The 13,767-nt window shown below is 43.2% G+C and overlaps 1 protein-coding gene across 1 annotated transcript in view; it reads right to left on the bottom strand.

Annotated features, from left to right (window-relative positions):
- The window catches only part of LOC109932581 (polycystic kidney disease protein 1-like 1), a 161,792-nt gene that overhangs the window by 18,345 nt on the left and 129,680 nt on the right, over window positions 1-13,767 (bottom strand). The window contains exon 46 of the mRNA XM_048608159.1: window positions 12,955-13,185. Within this exon, the coding sequence (XP_048464116.1) occupies window positions 12,955-13,185 (231 nt within the window). The remainder of the gene's footprint in view (window positions 1-12,954; window positions 13,186-13,767) is intronic.

The following is a 13,767-nucleotide window of genomic DNA, read 5'->3' on the forward strand; positions in this document are numbered from 1 at the left end:
TTTTAACTGGAATGAGGTCGGTTCTGTTCTGAAAGCTGGAATTTATAAAATGCCACATTGATTGTCTGTGACTATAAATTGTGTGTTTCTCAAACAAAATAGAATGTATCTGCAAATAAACAAACATCTTGGATGAAATAATTCACCCCATAGATATGTGGGTGTGTGTGAGAGAGAGAGAAAGAGAGTGCATCAATGTGAAAGAGAGTGCGTGAGTGAGAGAGTGCATGCATGAGAGTGCGTGTGAGAGAGAGAGTGCACGAGAGTCAGCATGCGTGTGAGAGTGAGCATGCGCATGAGAGAGCGTGCGCGTGACAGAGCGTGCGTGTGAGAGAGCATGCGTGTGAGAGAGAGCGTGCACGTGACAGAGAGCGTGCGCATGAGACAGAGCGTGCGCATGAGAGTTAATACAAAACTGTTCAAACAAATTGATATGATCTCTCTACCTCAATTAATCAAGGCAATGCTTTCAAAACAGGACAGTGAGGAAGATTTTACTGACACAAAACACAGTGTGGTGGGGTTACATGTAGCACGACATGAACCCAAGATCACGGTTGGGGCCATCTTCATGGGTACAGAATTTGGCTATCAATCTCTGCTCAGCGACTCTGCGTTATTATGTTCCCAAAGTCTGTCTTGGAGGACGCTTACCTGAAGATTGGAGGCTGAATGTCCTTGACCACTGAAGTGTTCCCCTACTGGGAGGGAACATCCCTGTCTAGCATTGGTTGTGCAGTGTCCATTCATCTGTTGTCATAACTTTTGCATGGTCTCACTAATATACCATACCTTGGGACATCCTTGCCTGCAGCATATGAGATAGACAACGTTGGCCAAGTCACATAAGTATCTGCCGTGCATGTGGTGGGTGGTGTCCCACGTGTGATGGTAGTATCCATGTTAAAGAACTGACATGTCTTGCAAAGTTTGCCATGACAGGGTTGTGTGATGTTGTGGTCAATGTTGTCTTGAAGGCTGGGTAGTTCGCTGCAAACAATTATCTGTTTAAGGTTTGGTGGTTGTTTGAAGGCGAGAAGTAGAGGCATGGGGAAGATCTTGGCAAGATGCTCATGGTCATCGATGATATGTTGAAGGCTGTGAAGAACATGGCGTAGTTTCTCCACTCCAGGGAAGTACTGAATGACAAAGGGTACTCTATCTGTCGTATCCTGTGTCTGTCTTCTGAGGTAAGTCAGAACTGGCGATCGATGAGTTGAGCATCATATCCTGTACTTATGAGGGCATCTTTCAAAACTTTCAGGTGTTTGTCACATTCCTGCTCATCTAAGCAGATCCTGTGTATACGCGGGGCCTGTCTATAGGGGATGGCTTTTTTAATATTTTTAGGGTGGAAACTCGAGGAGTGCAGCAGCGTGAGGTTATCCATAGGCTTGCGGTAGAGTGAGATACTGAGGTGTCCGTTCTTGATGAAGATGCGTGTGTTCAAGCATGAGTCTGATTCTGAAGAGTAGTCCATGGTAAGCCTGATGGTGGGATGAAACTTGTTGATATCACTATGTAATCGTTTCAGTGATTCCTCACCATGAGTCCAAAGGAAGAAAATGTCATCGGTATATCTGGTGTACAGCATTGGTTGGAGGTCCTGTGTAGCTTGAACTTGTGCATGAAAATGTTGGCCCATTGGGTGCAAATTTGGTCCCCATGGCTGTTCCATGTGTCTGATTGAAGAACTGATTGTCGAAGGTGACGATGTTGTGGTCGAGGATCAAGTGGGTGAGTTATAGGATGGCGTCTGGGAATTGGCAGTTGGTGGTATTGAGTACTGAGGCTCTTGCAGTGATGCTGTCCTCATGGGTGATGCTGGTGTAGAGTGCCGAAACATCCGCTGTGGGAGGAACATTCCTGGTTAGACTGGTCCATGGGTGCTGAGTTTCTGTAAGAAATCTGTAGAGTCACGACAGAAGTTTGGGGGTGGGGGGGGGGGTGCTCCTTGTACATCAGGAATTTATCAGGTGAACGAAGCTCCAGGAATTCTTCTGCAAACCCCAAGATGTCAGCAGCAAGCCCAATGAGACAACCAATGAGCTGGAACAGTCGACAGAGAGATACGCAGTGCAGCAACCAAAGAGGAAGGAGTCAAATTGGACCCCTCTGGAAGGCTGCTGCTCCAAGCTCAACATGTATGCTCAAGCTGTCAGGAGATGTGTTAACAGCATCAGCTGCACTCACAAGGTAGTGTAAAACGTCACCCAGGCACAACGCAACGCCATCCATGCTGTCAAGACCAATTGCAACATTGTCATCAAACCAGCAGACAAAGGAGGAGCCATCGTCATACAGAAAAGAGTGGACTACTACAAGAAAGTGTACCAACAACTGAACAACCGGGAACACTACAGACAGTTACCTGCCAATCCGACCAAAGAACACACCTGTCAACTCAACAGACTGATCAAGACTTTTAACCTAATCCTTCAGAGTACCCTATGCACTCTCATCTCGCGTAGTTCTCGTGTAGGGGACTTCTACTACCTTCCAAAGATACACAAAGCCAACAAGCCTGGACGTCCCATCGTATCAGGCAATGGGACCCTGTGTGAGAACCCCTCTGACGATATTGAGGCCATCTTGAAACCCATTGTACAGGGAACTCCCAGCTTCTATCCCCTTTCTAATGGAACTCTCCATATCCTGCTTCTGCAATTTCTAGAATGTATGAATATTTAAAGATTCAACAAATGGCAGCCAGCCAGCCATTTTAAGTTTGTTCACTCCACTCACACCAGTTGTATGATCCTTTGATCTCTCTGCCCTTCATCCCTCTGCCTATAAACACTATGTCTGTGCGCTCTCCTCTCTCTGCACCTGACGAAGGGGCTGCGCTCCGAAAGCTTGTGATTTCAAATAAACCTGTTGGACTAGAACCCGGTGTTGTGTGATTTTTGACTTTGTCCACCTCAGTCCAACCCTGGCACTTCCAGATCATGGAATCATTCCTTGCAACAAGGAAGATGAATGTGGCTGTTGGAGGTCAGTCATCTTAGGTCCAGGACTTTTCCAGAGGGGTTCCTCAGGAGAATGCCCTGGGCCTAACCATCTTCCGCTGCTTCATCAATGACCTTCCTTCCATCATAAGGTCAGAAGTGGGGATGTTCGCCGATGATTGCACAATGTTTAGCATCATTCGCAACTCCTCAGATACTGAAGCAGTCCGTGTTCCAATATAACAAGATCTGGACAATATCCAGGCTTCAGCTGCAAAGTGGCAAGTAACATTTGTGCCATACAAATGCCGGGCCATAACCATCTCCAATAGGAGATAATCTAACCATTGCTCCTTGATTATAGGAATGCTGCAGCATATAACTCTCCTCCTGACTCCCAAAATTTGTACATCGTTTACCAGGCAGAGTCACGAATGTGATGGAATACTCCACATGAGTACAGCTCCAACAACACTCAGGAAACTTGACAACAGTCAGGAAAAAGCAGCTCATGTATTTGGCACCACAGCCGGAAATAGTTACTCCCTGCTAAGCACAGTAGCAGTAGCATGCACCATCGACAAGACGCACTGCAGAAATTCACCATGGCTCCTCAGACAAAACCATTTTGAAGCCCAGTGGCAGCAGCTACACAGGAACACCACCAGTTCCTCTCTTAGCACTTCCCAACCTAACCTGGAAATACATCCCCATTGCCTGGAATCCTGGAACTCCTTCCCTCACAGCATTATGAGTCTACCTACACAGATCAGACTGTAGCAGTTCAAGACAGCAGCTCACTATCACCTTCTCAAGGAAAACTAAGGTTGGGCAATAAATGTTGGCCCAGCCGCGTAGTCCATACTCCCGAAATGAATTTTAAAAAATGTAGTGGATGAAATCTTTAGAACCCCAAGCTAATACACTGAGAACATGGGGGGCAACAGTTGGGCAGCTGGTGGGATTTAAATTTGATCAATAAAATCTGAAATTAAAGGTTAGTCTCAATAATGGTGACCAAGTCATCAAAACCCATCTAGTTCACTAATGACCTTTGGGGAAGGAAACCTGCCCTTATTACCAGGGTGACACCAGACCATCAGCAATTTGGTTTACTCTTAACTACCCTATGAATTGGCCTAGTTAGCCACTCAGTTACTCAAGGGCAGTTGGGGATAGGCAACAAATGCTGCCAGCAATAGTCACATCCCATGAAAGAATAAAAGAAAAAAAGGTGTTCTGTCACCTGGGGCCTTTTACCTTCTAGGTACAGAGGTCACCGATTTGGAAGATGTTTTACAAGTTGCTGAAGCACATCTTGTGTATGGTACGCCCTGCATCATTTCTGCACAATGGTCAAGGGAGTGATTCTTTACAGTAACAAATGAAATGCTAAACAAGTGGGCAGCTTTGCCTGGATGTTGTCGAGTTTCTTGAAAGTTGTTGAACTGTGCTCCTCCAGGTAAGTGGGGATATTCCACCACACTCCTGACTGCGGCCTAGAGAGTGGTGGACAGCCTTTGAGGAGTCAGGAGGTGAGTTACTCACTCTGCGAGAATTCCTGTGACCTGCTCTAGTAGATAATGCTTACGTGGCCAATTTGTGCCATTTTTGGCCAATGATGAGCCACAAAATATTGATGGTCAGGGTTTGAGTGATGATAATGGTGTTGAATGTCAAGGGAGGATGGTATGACTCAACTTTTTGGAGACGATCACTGCCTCGTGCTTATATGCTGTGATTGTTACAGAGTTTCTGAATATCGGCAATGAGCCCAGGATTTAGGAGTGATGGCTGATGAAAATGCAAAGTCGGGAAATGTTCAAATTCTGTCGGGCATGAAAGTAGTGTTTGAAGTATTTGAGGTTGCAAGAATCTTGCAGCATTGGGAGGAGCATGGTTGATGACTTCTGTGGTGAACGTAACCACGTGAACGGGACTAAATTATCTCTAGTTCTTGGCAATTTATCAGGCTTTCAATTACATATTCCTTCAAGTTCCGTATGCCCATTATCAAATTCCCATTGCCAAGCACAAGTTCCGATCTTTATGATTTTGCTGAGAGATATTGCAGTGAAAAATTGTGAACCTGCAAATACATAATTTCCTGTTATTTCTGCCAAGCACTAAGAATGTAGCTTTAGCAGGTTCATTGAGTTGCACTAACCTTTAATAGATATACCATTTTACAACAATAAAAATTCCCCTAATGTACTCAAAAGTTCATTATTCATGGAGTTAATACCTTTTTATATAAAATTTAAGCTTCCATGGTTCAGGAAGCTTTTTTACAGAGTGCATGCAAGTAGTGTTGAGTATCTAATAAAAATCTATCTTCTGTATATCAAAAAAAATTGTTTTCAACCGTGAACTGAAAACACACAGTAACAGTTGTTACTGTATCCATGGCTCCTTCTCTTGATAACAGTTGTTTGTATTCTCAATGCTGTTTTTCACACGACAATGTGGAATTACATGGAAATTGCTACACAGAAATAGAGACAGTTTGACCCAAGCAGTCTTAAATGCTACTTATCCTCTAACATGACTGAAGTTCCAATTCTACACACAATTATCCAGCGATCATGTGTTCCTCAGATCATCTTATCAAAATATTCTGAATCACTGACATAGAGTAAGATTTCTATCCTGGAATAGGGGTGGGCAGGGGTAATTTTGTGCCGATAACTTTTGTGGGATGATGCTTATAAATTGGCACCTTTGGTTGTCCTTTTAGCCACATCTCACCTTACAATTCTCCCTCAGGTCACAGCTATTCTTTCCACAATGCACATCAAAGCCCAGCATCTTATCCTTGATCAGTATGGGACCATTGTACAGGGAAGCGTTTACACAGTTCAAAGTGTTTGCCTTCATTCACCAGCATCAAAAGTGAAAAGAAATCAAACAAACAGAAGCTGCATTTGCCTCTTGGAACAGAAACTGACTGCCCGTCTGTTGAGTACTGACAGTTTTACAGTCAACAAATGATCACTGAGCTCAGCTCTCATCTACTGGAACCGGGCGTCGATTATGTCCCGTCTGGCTACAAATGTCTAATGCTGTGTGTGTTCTATCACATAGAAGGTGATGTTCCTCCTGCTCAATGTCCTTGGAAGATGGCTCCCGCTCTGCCATCTCATCATACTCCATCCCATCCCCTCTTTGCAGCATTTGTGCAGAGCACAGAATACTAGGACCACAGAGCACACTATGTCTGACTGTACTGCAAGGTGTACCTCAATTATCCACACCCCACCCCCAACATACACACACAGAGAGCGGATCTACACGACCAAACTGTTGATCAAAGGATAAGCTTGCACTGTATCTAGGCTCTGCCTCAGTCAGGGGGTTGCACAATGGACTCATCAGCCCCGGTCTTGCAGCAGTCTTTTTTCAAATTCATTTGTGGGATGTGGGCATCACTAACTAGCCAGCATTTCTTCCCATTCCTAATTGCCCTTGAGAAGGTGGTGATGAGCTGCCTTCTTGAACCGCTGCAGTCCACCTGCTGTGGGTTGACCTACAATGCTATTAGGGAGGGAATTCCAGGATTTTGACCCAGTGACAGTGAAGGAATGGCAATATATTTCTAAGTCAGGATGGTGAGTGACTTGGAGGGGAACTTGGAGGTGGTGGTGTTCCCACATATCTGCTGCCCCTGTCCTTCTAGATGGATGTGGTTGTGGGTGTGGAAGGTGCTGTCTGAGGATCTTTGGTGAATTTCTGCAGTGCATCTTGTAGATAGTACACACTGCTGCTACTGAGCGTTGGTGGTGTCGGGAGTGAATGCTTGTGGATGTAGTGCCAATCAAGCGAGCTGCTTTGTCCTGGATTGTGTCAAGCTTCTTGAGTGTTGTTGGGGCTACGCTAATCCAGGAAAGTGGGAAGTATTCCATCATGCTCCTGACTTGTGCCTTGTAGATGGTGGACAGGCTTTGAGGAGTCAGGAGGTGAGCTACTCGCCGCAGTATTCCTAGCTTCTGGCCTGCTCTTGTAGCCACTCTGCTAATGTGGTGAGTCCAGTTGAGTTTCTGGTCAATGGTAACCCCCAGGATGTTGATAGTGGGGGATGCAGTGATGGTAACACCATTGAATGTCAAGGGGCAGTGATTAGATTGTCTCTTATTGGTGACTGTCATAGCCTGGCATTTGTGTGGCGCGAATGTCACTTGCCACTTGTCAGCCCAAGACTGGATATTGTCCAGATCTTGTTGCATGTGAACATGGACTGCTTCAGTATCTGAGGAGTCACGAATGGTGCTGAACATTGTGCAGTCATCGGCGAACATCCCCACTTCTGACCTTATGATGGAGGGAAGGTCTTTGATGAAGCAGCTGAAGATGGTTGGGCCTAGGACACTACCCTGAGGAACTCCTGCAGAGATATCCTGGAGCTGAGATGCTTGACCTCCCACAACCACGACCATCTTCCTATATGTCAGGTATGAGTCCAACTACTGGAGCATTTGCCCCCTGATACCCATTTATTCCAGTTCTGCTAGGGCTCCTTGATGCCACACTCTGTTCAATGCAGCTTTGATGTCAAGGGCTGTCACTCTCACCTCACCTCTGGAATTCAGCTCTTTTGTCCATGTTTGAACCGAGGCTGTAATGAGATCAGGAACTCAGTGGCCCTGGCGGAACCCAAACTGGGCGTAACTGAGCAGGTTATTTCTGAGCAGGTGCTGCTTGATAGCAGTTTTGATGATACCTTCCATCACTTTACCGATGATCGAGAGTAGACTGATGGAGTGGTAATTGGCCGGGTTGGATTTGTCCTGCTTTTTGTGTACAGGACATACCTGGGCAATTTTCCACATTGTCGGGTAGATGCCAGTGTTGTAACTGTACTGGAACAGCTTGGCTAGGGGAGCGGCAAGTTCTGAAGCACAGATCTTCAGTACTATTGCCGGAATGTTGTCAGGTCCCAAAGCCTTTGCAGTATTCAGTGTCTCCAACCATTTCTTGATATCACATGGAGTGAATCGAATTGGCTGAAGACTGGTATCTGTGATGCTGGGGACCACTGGAGGAGGTCGAGATGGAGCATCCACTTGGCACTTCTGGCTGAAGATTGCTGCGAATGCTTCAGCCTTATCTTTTGCACTGATGTGCTGGGCTCTTCCATCATTGAGGATGGGGATATCTGTGGATCCTCCTCCTCCAGTGAGTTGTTTAATTGTCCACCACCATTCACAACTGCATGTGGCAGGACTGCAGAACTTAGATCTGATCCGTTGGTTGTGGGATCGCTTAGCTCTGTCTATCACTTGCTGTTTTTGCTGTTTGGCTTGTAAGTAGTCCTGTTTGGTGGCTTCACTTGGTTGATACCTCATCTACAGGTATGCCTGGTGCTGCTCCTGGCATGCCCTCCTGCACTCTCCATTGAACCAGGGATGACCCCCTGGCTTGATGGTAATGGTTGAGTGGGGGATATGCCGGGCCATGAGGTTACAGATTGTGCTGGAGTATAATTCTGCTGCTGTTGATGGCCCACAGTGTCTCATGGATGCCCAGTCTTGAGTTGCGAGATCTGTGCGAAGTCTGTCCCATTTAGCACGGTGATAGTGCCACACAACACAATGGAGGTTGTTCTCAATGTGAAGGTGTGGCTTTGTCTGCAGATGCCTTACAAGTCATCTGGCCTCTCAAATGAAGAAGGAACATTACAGTTCTCCAGGATATATGCATCATGGCAACTCCCAGGTTCCCTGGTGCAGACTCAAGTAAGCAGCATCATTAAAAAAAAAATCAATTCAGGCAGACTTCAAAAAAGAATGGACCAGATTAGCAAGGAAGGGGCAGAAGGACTGATGATCAGATGAACCAAAAGTGGCAGGACAAGATAAGAACTTCTACACCAAAAACCACAGTGACCTCCAAAGGAAGTAGAAGATATGTTTTAAAAGATGTTTGAACGGTGTTGGGGGCGTAAATATGATTTGGTGGGGCAAAAACCAGCAGCAGCATCAGAATTTGAGTAGCTGTCAAGGATGATTCTCTGAATCGCACCCAAAATTTTCCTCTGAATAAACTAACATGTCGACTGTAAATTTATTGGATTTTAGCAGCAATTCGAGCAGACAGAATCAACAAATTAGCATGGTTACATACTGGACCACAGAGGAATACAGTGAAACACTCAGATGCTATGCATTTGATATGTTGCTCTGTATTTGAAAGTAACTTTTAATAGCTTCAATCCATGCCCCACTGCTATTGTGACAGAAGGATCCTCTGCTGAGCATGGGATTGGACCAACTCCACTGGTTTTCTCAGCTTCAGCTATCGCCAAGCTCCCCCTGTCAAAATTACTGTATTCTGGAGAGAAGTACATCTCTGCTCTTCCAGCCTGAATGTTCATGTCCACTTTTCTGGCCTGCAGTTGATTCTACACACCTCCTGGATCTTCATTCCAACAGGAATTCCTCTATCCATGTCCACCATACAGCCTTCCAAAACATGGACCGGAGTGGCAAACTGTCTCTCATTTTCATGTGAATGTTAAGTAGTTTCCCTCACTGTCCTGAACCCTGATGTGACTTTTGCCTCCAGCAAGATTTTGTTTTCCCCTTGATGCAGCAATACCTATTTTATCCAGATAACATAAGAAACTAGGTACGGTATTGAAGATGCAAGCAGACACTTATTATAGTTAACTTCCATACAAACATGACATTCCTCAGACATACAGTGCTTGGGCTAATGACAAGATAATGGAATACAACCGAGGAGCATACTTCTTGTAGTGTGTCATGCTTTAAGTGATCTGAGGTAAGATGGAATGTAAGATATTTATACCCTTAGCTACATTAATGGGATCATACAATGATCATGTCATGAGCATGTTTCTAGAAGTATGTCACCATAGTTTCCATGATACTTAACACATGTTGCTTACTGTTTCCTCCCAGGAAATTTGTCCCGTCTTTCTGAAGTTATTTGTACAGCTGCATTCCTATTGTCAGCCACAAGGTGGTATTGGATTGGAGTCACTAGACAAGCACAGAGTAGCATGGAGTTTGTGCAGCTCACTCCTCCCTCCTCCTCCCAGATACAGATATGATTCCCCCGTCCCTGCTCCTCAAACCCCACCAGTCTGTATATTCAATTATTCACTTCCTGTCATTTCTACCATATTCAATGTGATGTCACCACCAAACCCATCCTCTATCATAGACCATTCCCAGCCTGACACCCTGGTCCCTCCTCAAACACATGTTACATGCCATCCCACAGCACCTTCCAATGTAATCGCAGGAAATACAAAACCTGAGCTTTGATTATCTTTGCACTGTCCAATGCTCCACTTTGTGGCTGACAATAAAGAACAGATTTACTTGTACATCTCTCAATTCTGTATTCACTGCTGACAAAGTGGTTTGATCTTTATTTGGGAGACCAAATGCATTTTCAGTGAGTGCCTTGTGGAATCCCTCCTGTCAGTCCACAAGCATGACCCCAAGCTTCCAGTTGCTTGCTTTTTTTAAATTCAGTCCCTGGCTCTCACACACAAGGTCTGTCCTTGGCCTGTTGCACTAGCTTCAGGAAGACTACCATCTCATCATCTTCTGTAGGCTCTTTATGTCCTCTGAAGTCAATGAGTTTAACAATTTCAGACTGGTGTACTCTGTTTTCCGTTTTGATTTCCTTACTGCCACATGATGATTTGAATCTTGTTTATCATCATTTGTTTTAGGACAGAGTTTTACATTTTACGAAAACCATTACTGCTTCCTTTGCCTTTGGCAATTAATCCCTCCTGCCCATTAGCTTATCTCAGATCTACCTCCCAGTTCACAAAACTGTGCTTTTGGCGAAGATGGAGACCATCTGATCAGCTGCCTTTGCCACTTTTCTACCTTCTCCTATAGCCCACCAGGCCAAAGAGCCTCCAAACACTCCCTCTGCCCTAGCTCTGAACTTGTGTATTTCTCTAATTTCTCTCGGTCTTCCCTCATGTCCTCTTCAGGCTCATCTTGTCCATGATACTCACCTATTTTTCTTTTAACCCTATTCTCACGAAGCCAATGACCCAAATAACTTAGCTTCTGTACACCACAAATTTGAGGTTATCCAAGCTCTGCTGGTCATGTCTAAACTGGCTGCAAGCCCCTCTCCCTTATCAGCCCTGTGTTCACTGACCCACACTGGATCCTGTCAAACAACATTTGATTTTAAAATGTTTAAAATGGTTTTGTCCCTTCCTATCTCTATAATCTCCTCCTGCTTTTCAATTCTCAGAAACATTAGTGTTTCTGGCCTCTTAAGTATCCTCAACTTTATGTGTCCCACTACCATTTTGTGTCCATATACTCAGCTGCATTGGCCCCAAATTTTGTAATTCTCTCCTTTAAACTCTCAGGCTTGCCATCCTCCTTTGAAACACTTCTTAAAATCCAAGACTCTTCGACCAATTCTTTGGCTATCTGCACCAATATGCCCCTATGTAACACATTGTCCTACTTAGTTTATAATGTTCCTCTGAAGCACTTAGGGATGTTTATTATAATAAGCACAAGATGAATACAAACTGTTTTTGTAGGAAGCCACGGAATGTACAAAATCCTTCAAGAAACAAAACTCTAAATAATTTTCCAACATTGGATAATGGATAACTATTTGCATTTGAATGGTAAACAACATTTAAATTGCCAGGAAGAATCTCTGCAGTATAAAGTCCACCATTAAGATGACCAAATCATATCATTATATTTCTAGCTGAGAAATATATAGATATAAATTTGTGTTTGTGCAGTCTGCTGAGTCCAGTACAAGCTTATATTTGATGCTTGAAGGCTGAGAAGTAGTTGCTCCTCACACAGAAGTGGGAACATTTTCTCATGCAGGATTGCTGTTGTAACACTTCACAACTCAATCACAGAATTATAGTACAGTATACTGCACTGATATTGCAACGCAGAATTACAGATAATTGAAATGTTAATTAAATGCATAATTTTGTGATGCCTTTTCCTGATAAAACAAATCTGTCAAACAAACCTCAAGATTAATATTCATTGTTTTTATCATTGCTATAATGAATGCATGCTAAGTATGTCATGTTAAAATATCCAGATAACTTAAATAGACACCTTGCCCTACTGGCACGACTCACAATCTGCTGGAAAATGCAATGTTTTGTAATTGCATGAAAAGGAAAACTATTCCCCCAAGAATTTCAATAAAATAATCAAAAGTGTGAAACTACACTGTAACAAAATAGTATTTAATGCATCATAGACATTCTGTTGACAACTGGCAAGACGACTTTTCTGGGCAGGGTATTCGTACGGCTGGTTAAAGACTCAGAGGGCCAGCAGCGTTGTAAAGAGGTTTGAAGCAACTGTAATTCAATGTTTAAATAATTAAGCTTATTTATTCCACAACAGGCCATGACATTCAGAACAGTAGTTCATGCCCATTCTCTTGGTCAAAGTTATGCTGACGACAGCTTTCATTTACAAAATATTATAAAGAACATGGCACAAATATCCATATTTTACAAAATGTACGCAAGAGGGTGTCTGTCATCTGGATTTATTACTTCTTCACCTTTGTAAAAAACACTTGCAATTTTTGATCATATATAATTCACTGCTCGTACAACCAATTAATTTAAAAAGCCTATTCCTCTCTGCCCCAGTCTTTCTTTACTTCCTATATCCTGTTATCTACCCCAGCCTGTGTATAGCTTCCTAAATTCTATATCTTTGGCCACCAGAAATGGAAGGGCCTTCTGATGTATTAGAGTAGAGACATTGTGTTAAGTATACAGTTAATGAATTGCTTATTTAATATTGGGAAATTACCTTCCAGTTAGTACATAAGATATCGTTTACCTAGACGTTTTGAAACAGAACACTAGCAAAAATACAAGTTGCTTTAAAAATTCCCATTATCTGTTCATTCATATTATCTGTTTTTTTCCCAAATTCTGTGGAAGTCAAAAGAATCCTCAAGTATCACATAATAATCAGAGTTACATCAAAGTACCTACCAGTCCAGCCCAAAGAATGGTCATAATAATAAAAAATGTTGCATAGTAGGCACCAATGGATAGCTGGTTTAACTTGTATAGAGTTGAAAGTGTTCTCATTTCACTCATGCCCATAAAGTACATCAGAACTGTCTGAAAAGCTCTCACTGTGGTACTGAATGAATAGGATTCCGACAAGAATAGTAAGTTGCCCAGGCAGGAATAGGCCAGGATGACTAAAATACCACACAGCTATAGAGAGAAACACAGAAACATCATGTTAAAATCGATGAATTCCTGTAGTAAAAAAGAAAGTTGTACATTCAATTTAATGTGAGCGCAGTTTCTTTTTTTAATTAATGCAGTTAAAAGCCAGATTATAATATTATCAATGAACATCACACAGATCTTAGTTTGAACACTGCACATTGTGGATTTGACATCATCTAATAACTAGAGTGTAACAGAACTCAAATTTGCTCGATTAAATGGTGGGTGAACTTAATCCAAAATAACAATATCCTGGTAACAGCTAACAAAAAGCATCCCTTGCAATGTTACTTTCATGTCACAAGATGCTGTGACAGTGCGTCTACGCTCATCACAGAACCTGTCTGATCTCTTTCCTGATACTGTTATATTTGAAAACATTGTACAGGAAAAAGGAGTGCCCAGCGCAGTTACATTAAAAAGAATACAGCAACATAGTGGTCCAAAATTGAAATGACACTCTTTGTACAATGGGTGAATAATGAACGAAAGGAATTTAAATTAGTACCAGTCTAAAAATATAATAAGGCAGTCATAAATATTACATAAAAATAATCTTCCAAT

Source organism: Rhincodon typus, chromosome 2, assembly GCF_021869965.1.
Source record: "Rhincodon typus isolate 14 chromosome 2, sRhiTyp1.1, whole genome shotgun sequence".
Lineage (NCBI taxonomy): Eukaryota > Metazoa > Chordata > Chondrichthyes > Orectolobiformes > Rhincodontidae > Rhincodon > Rhincodon typus.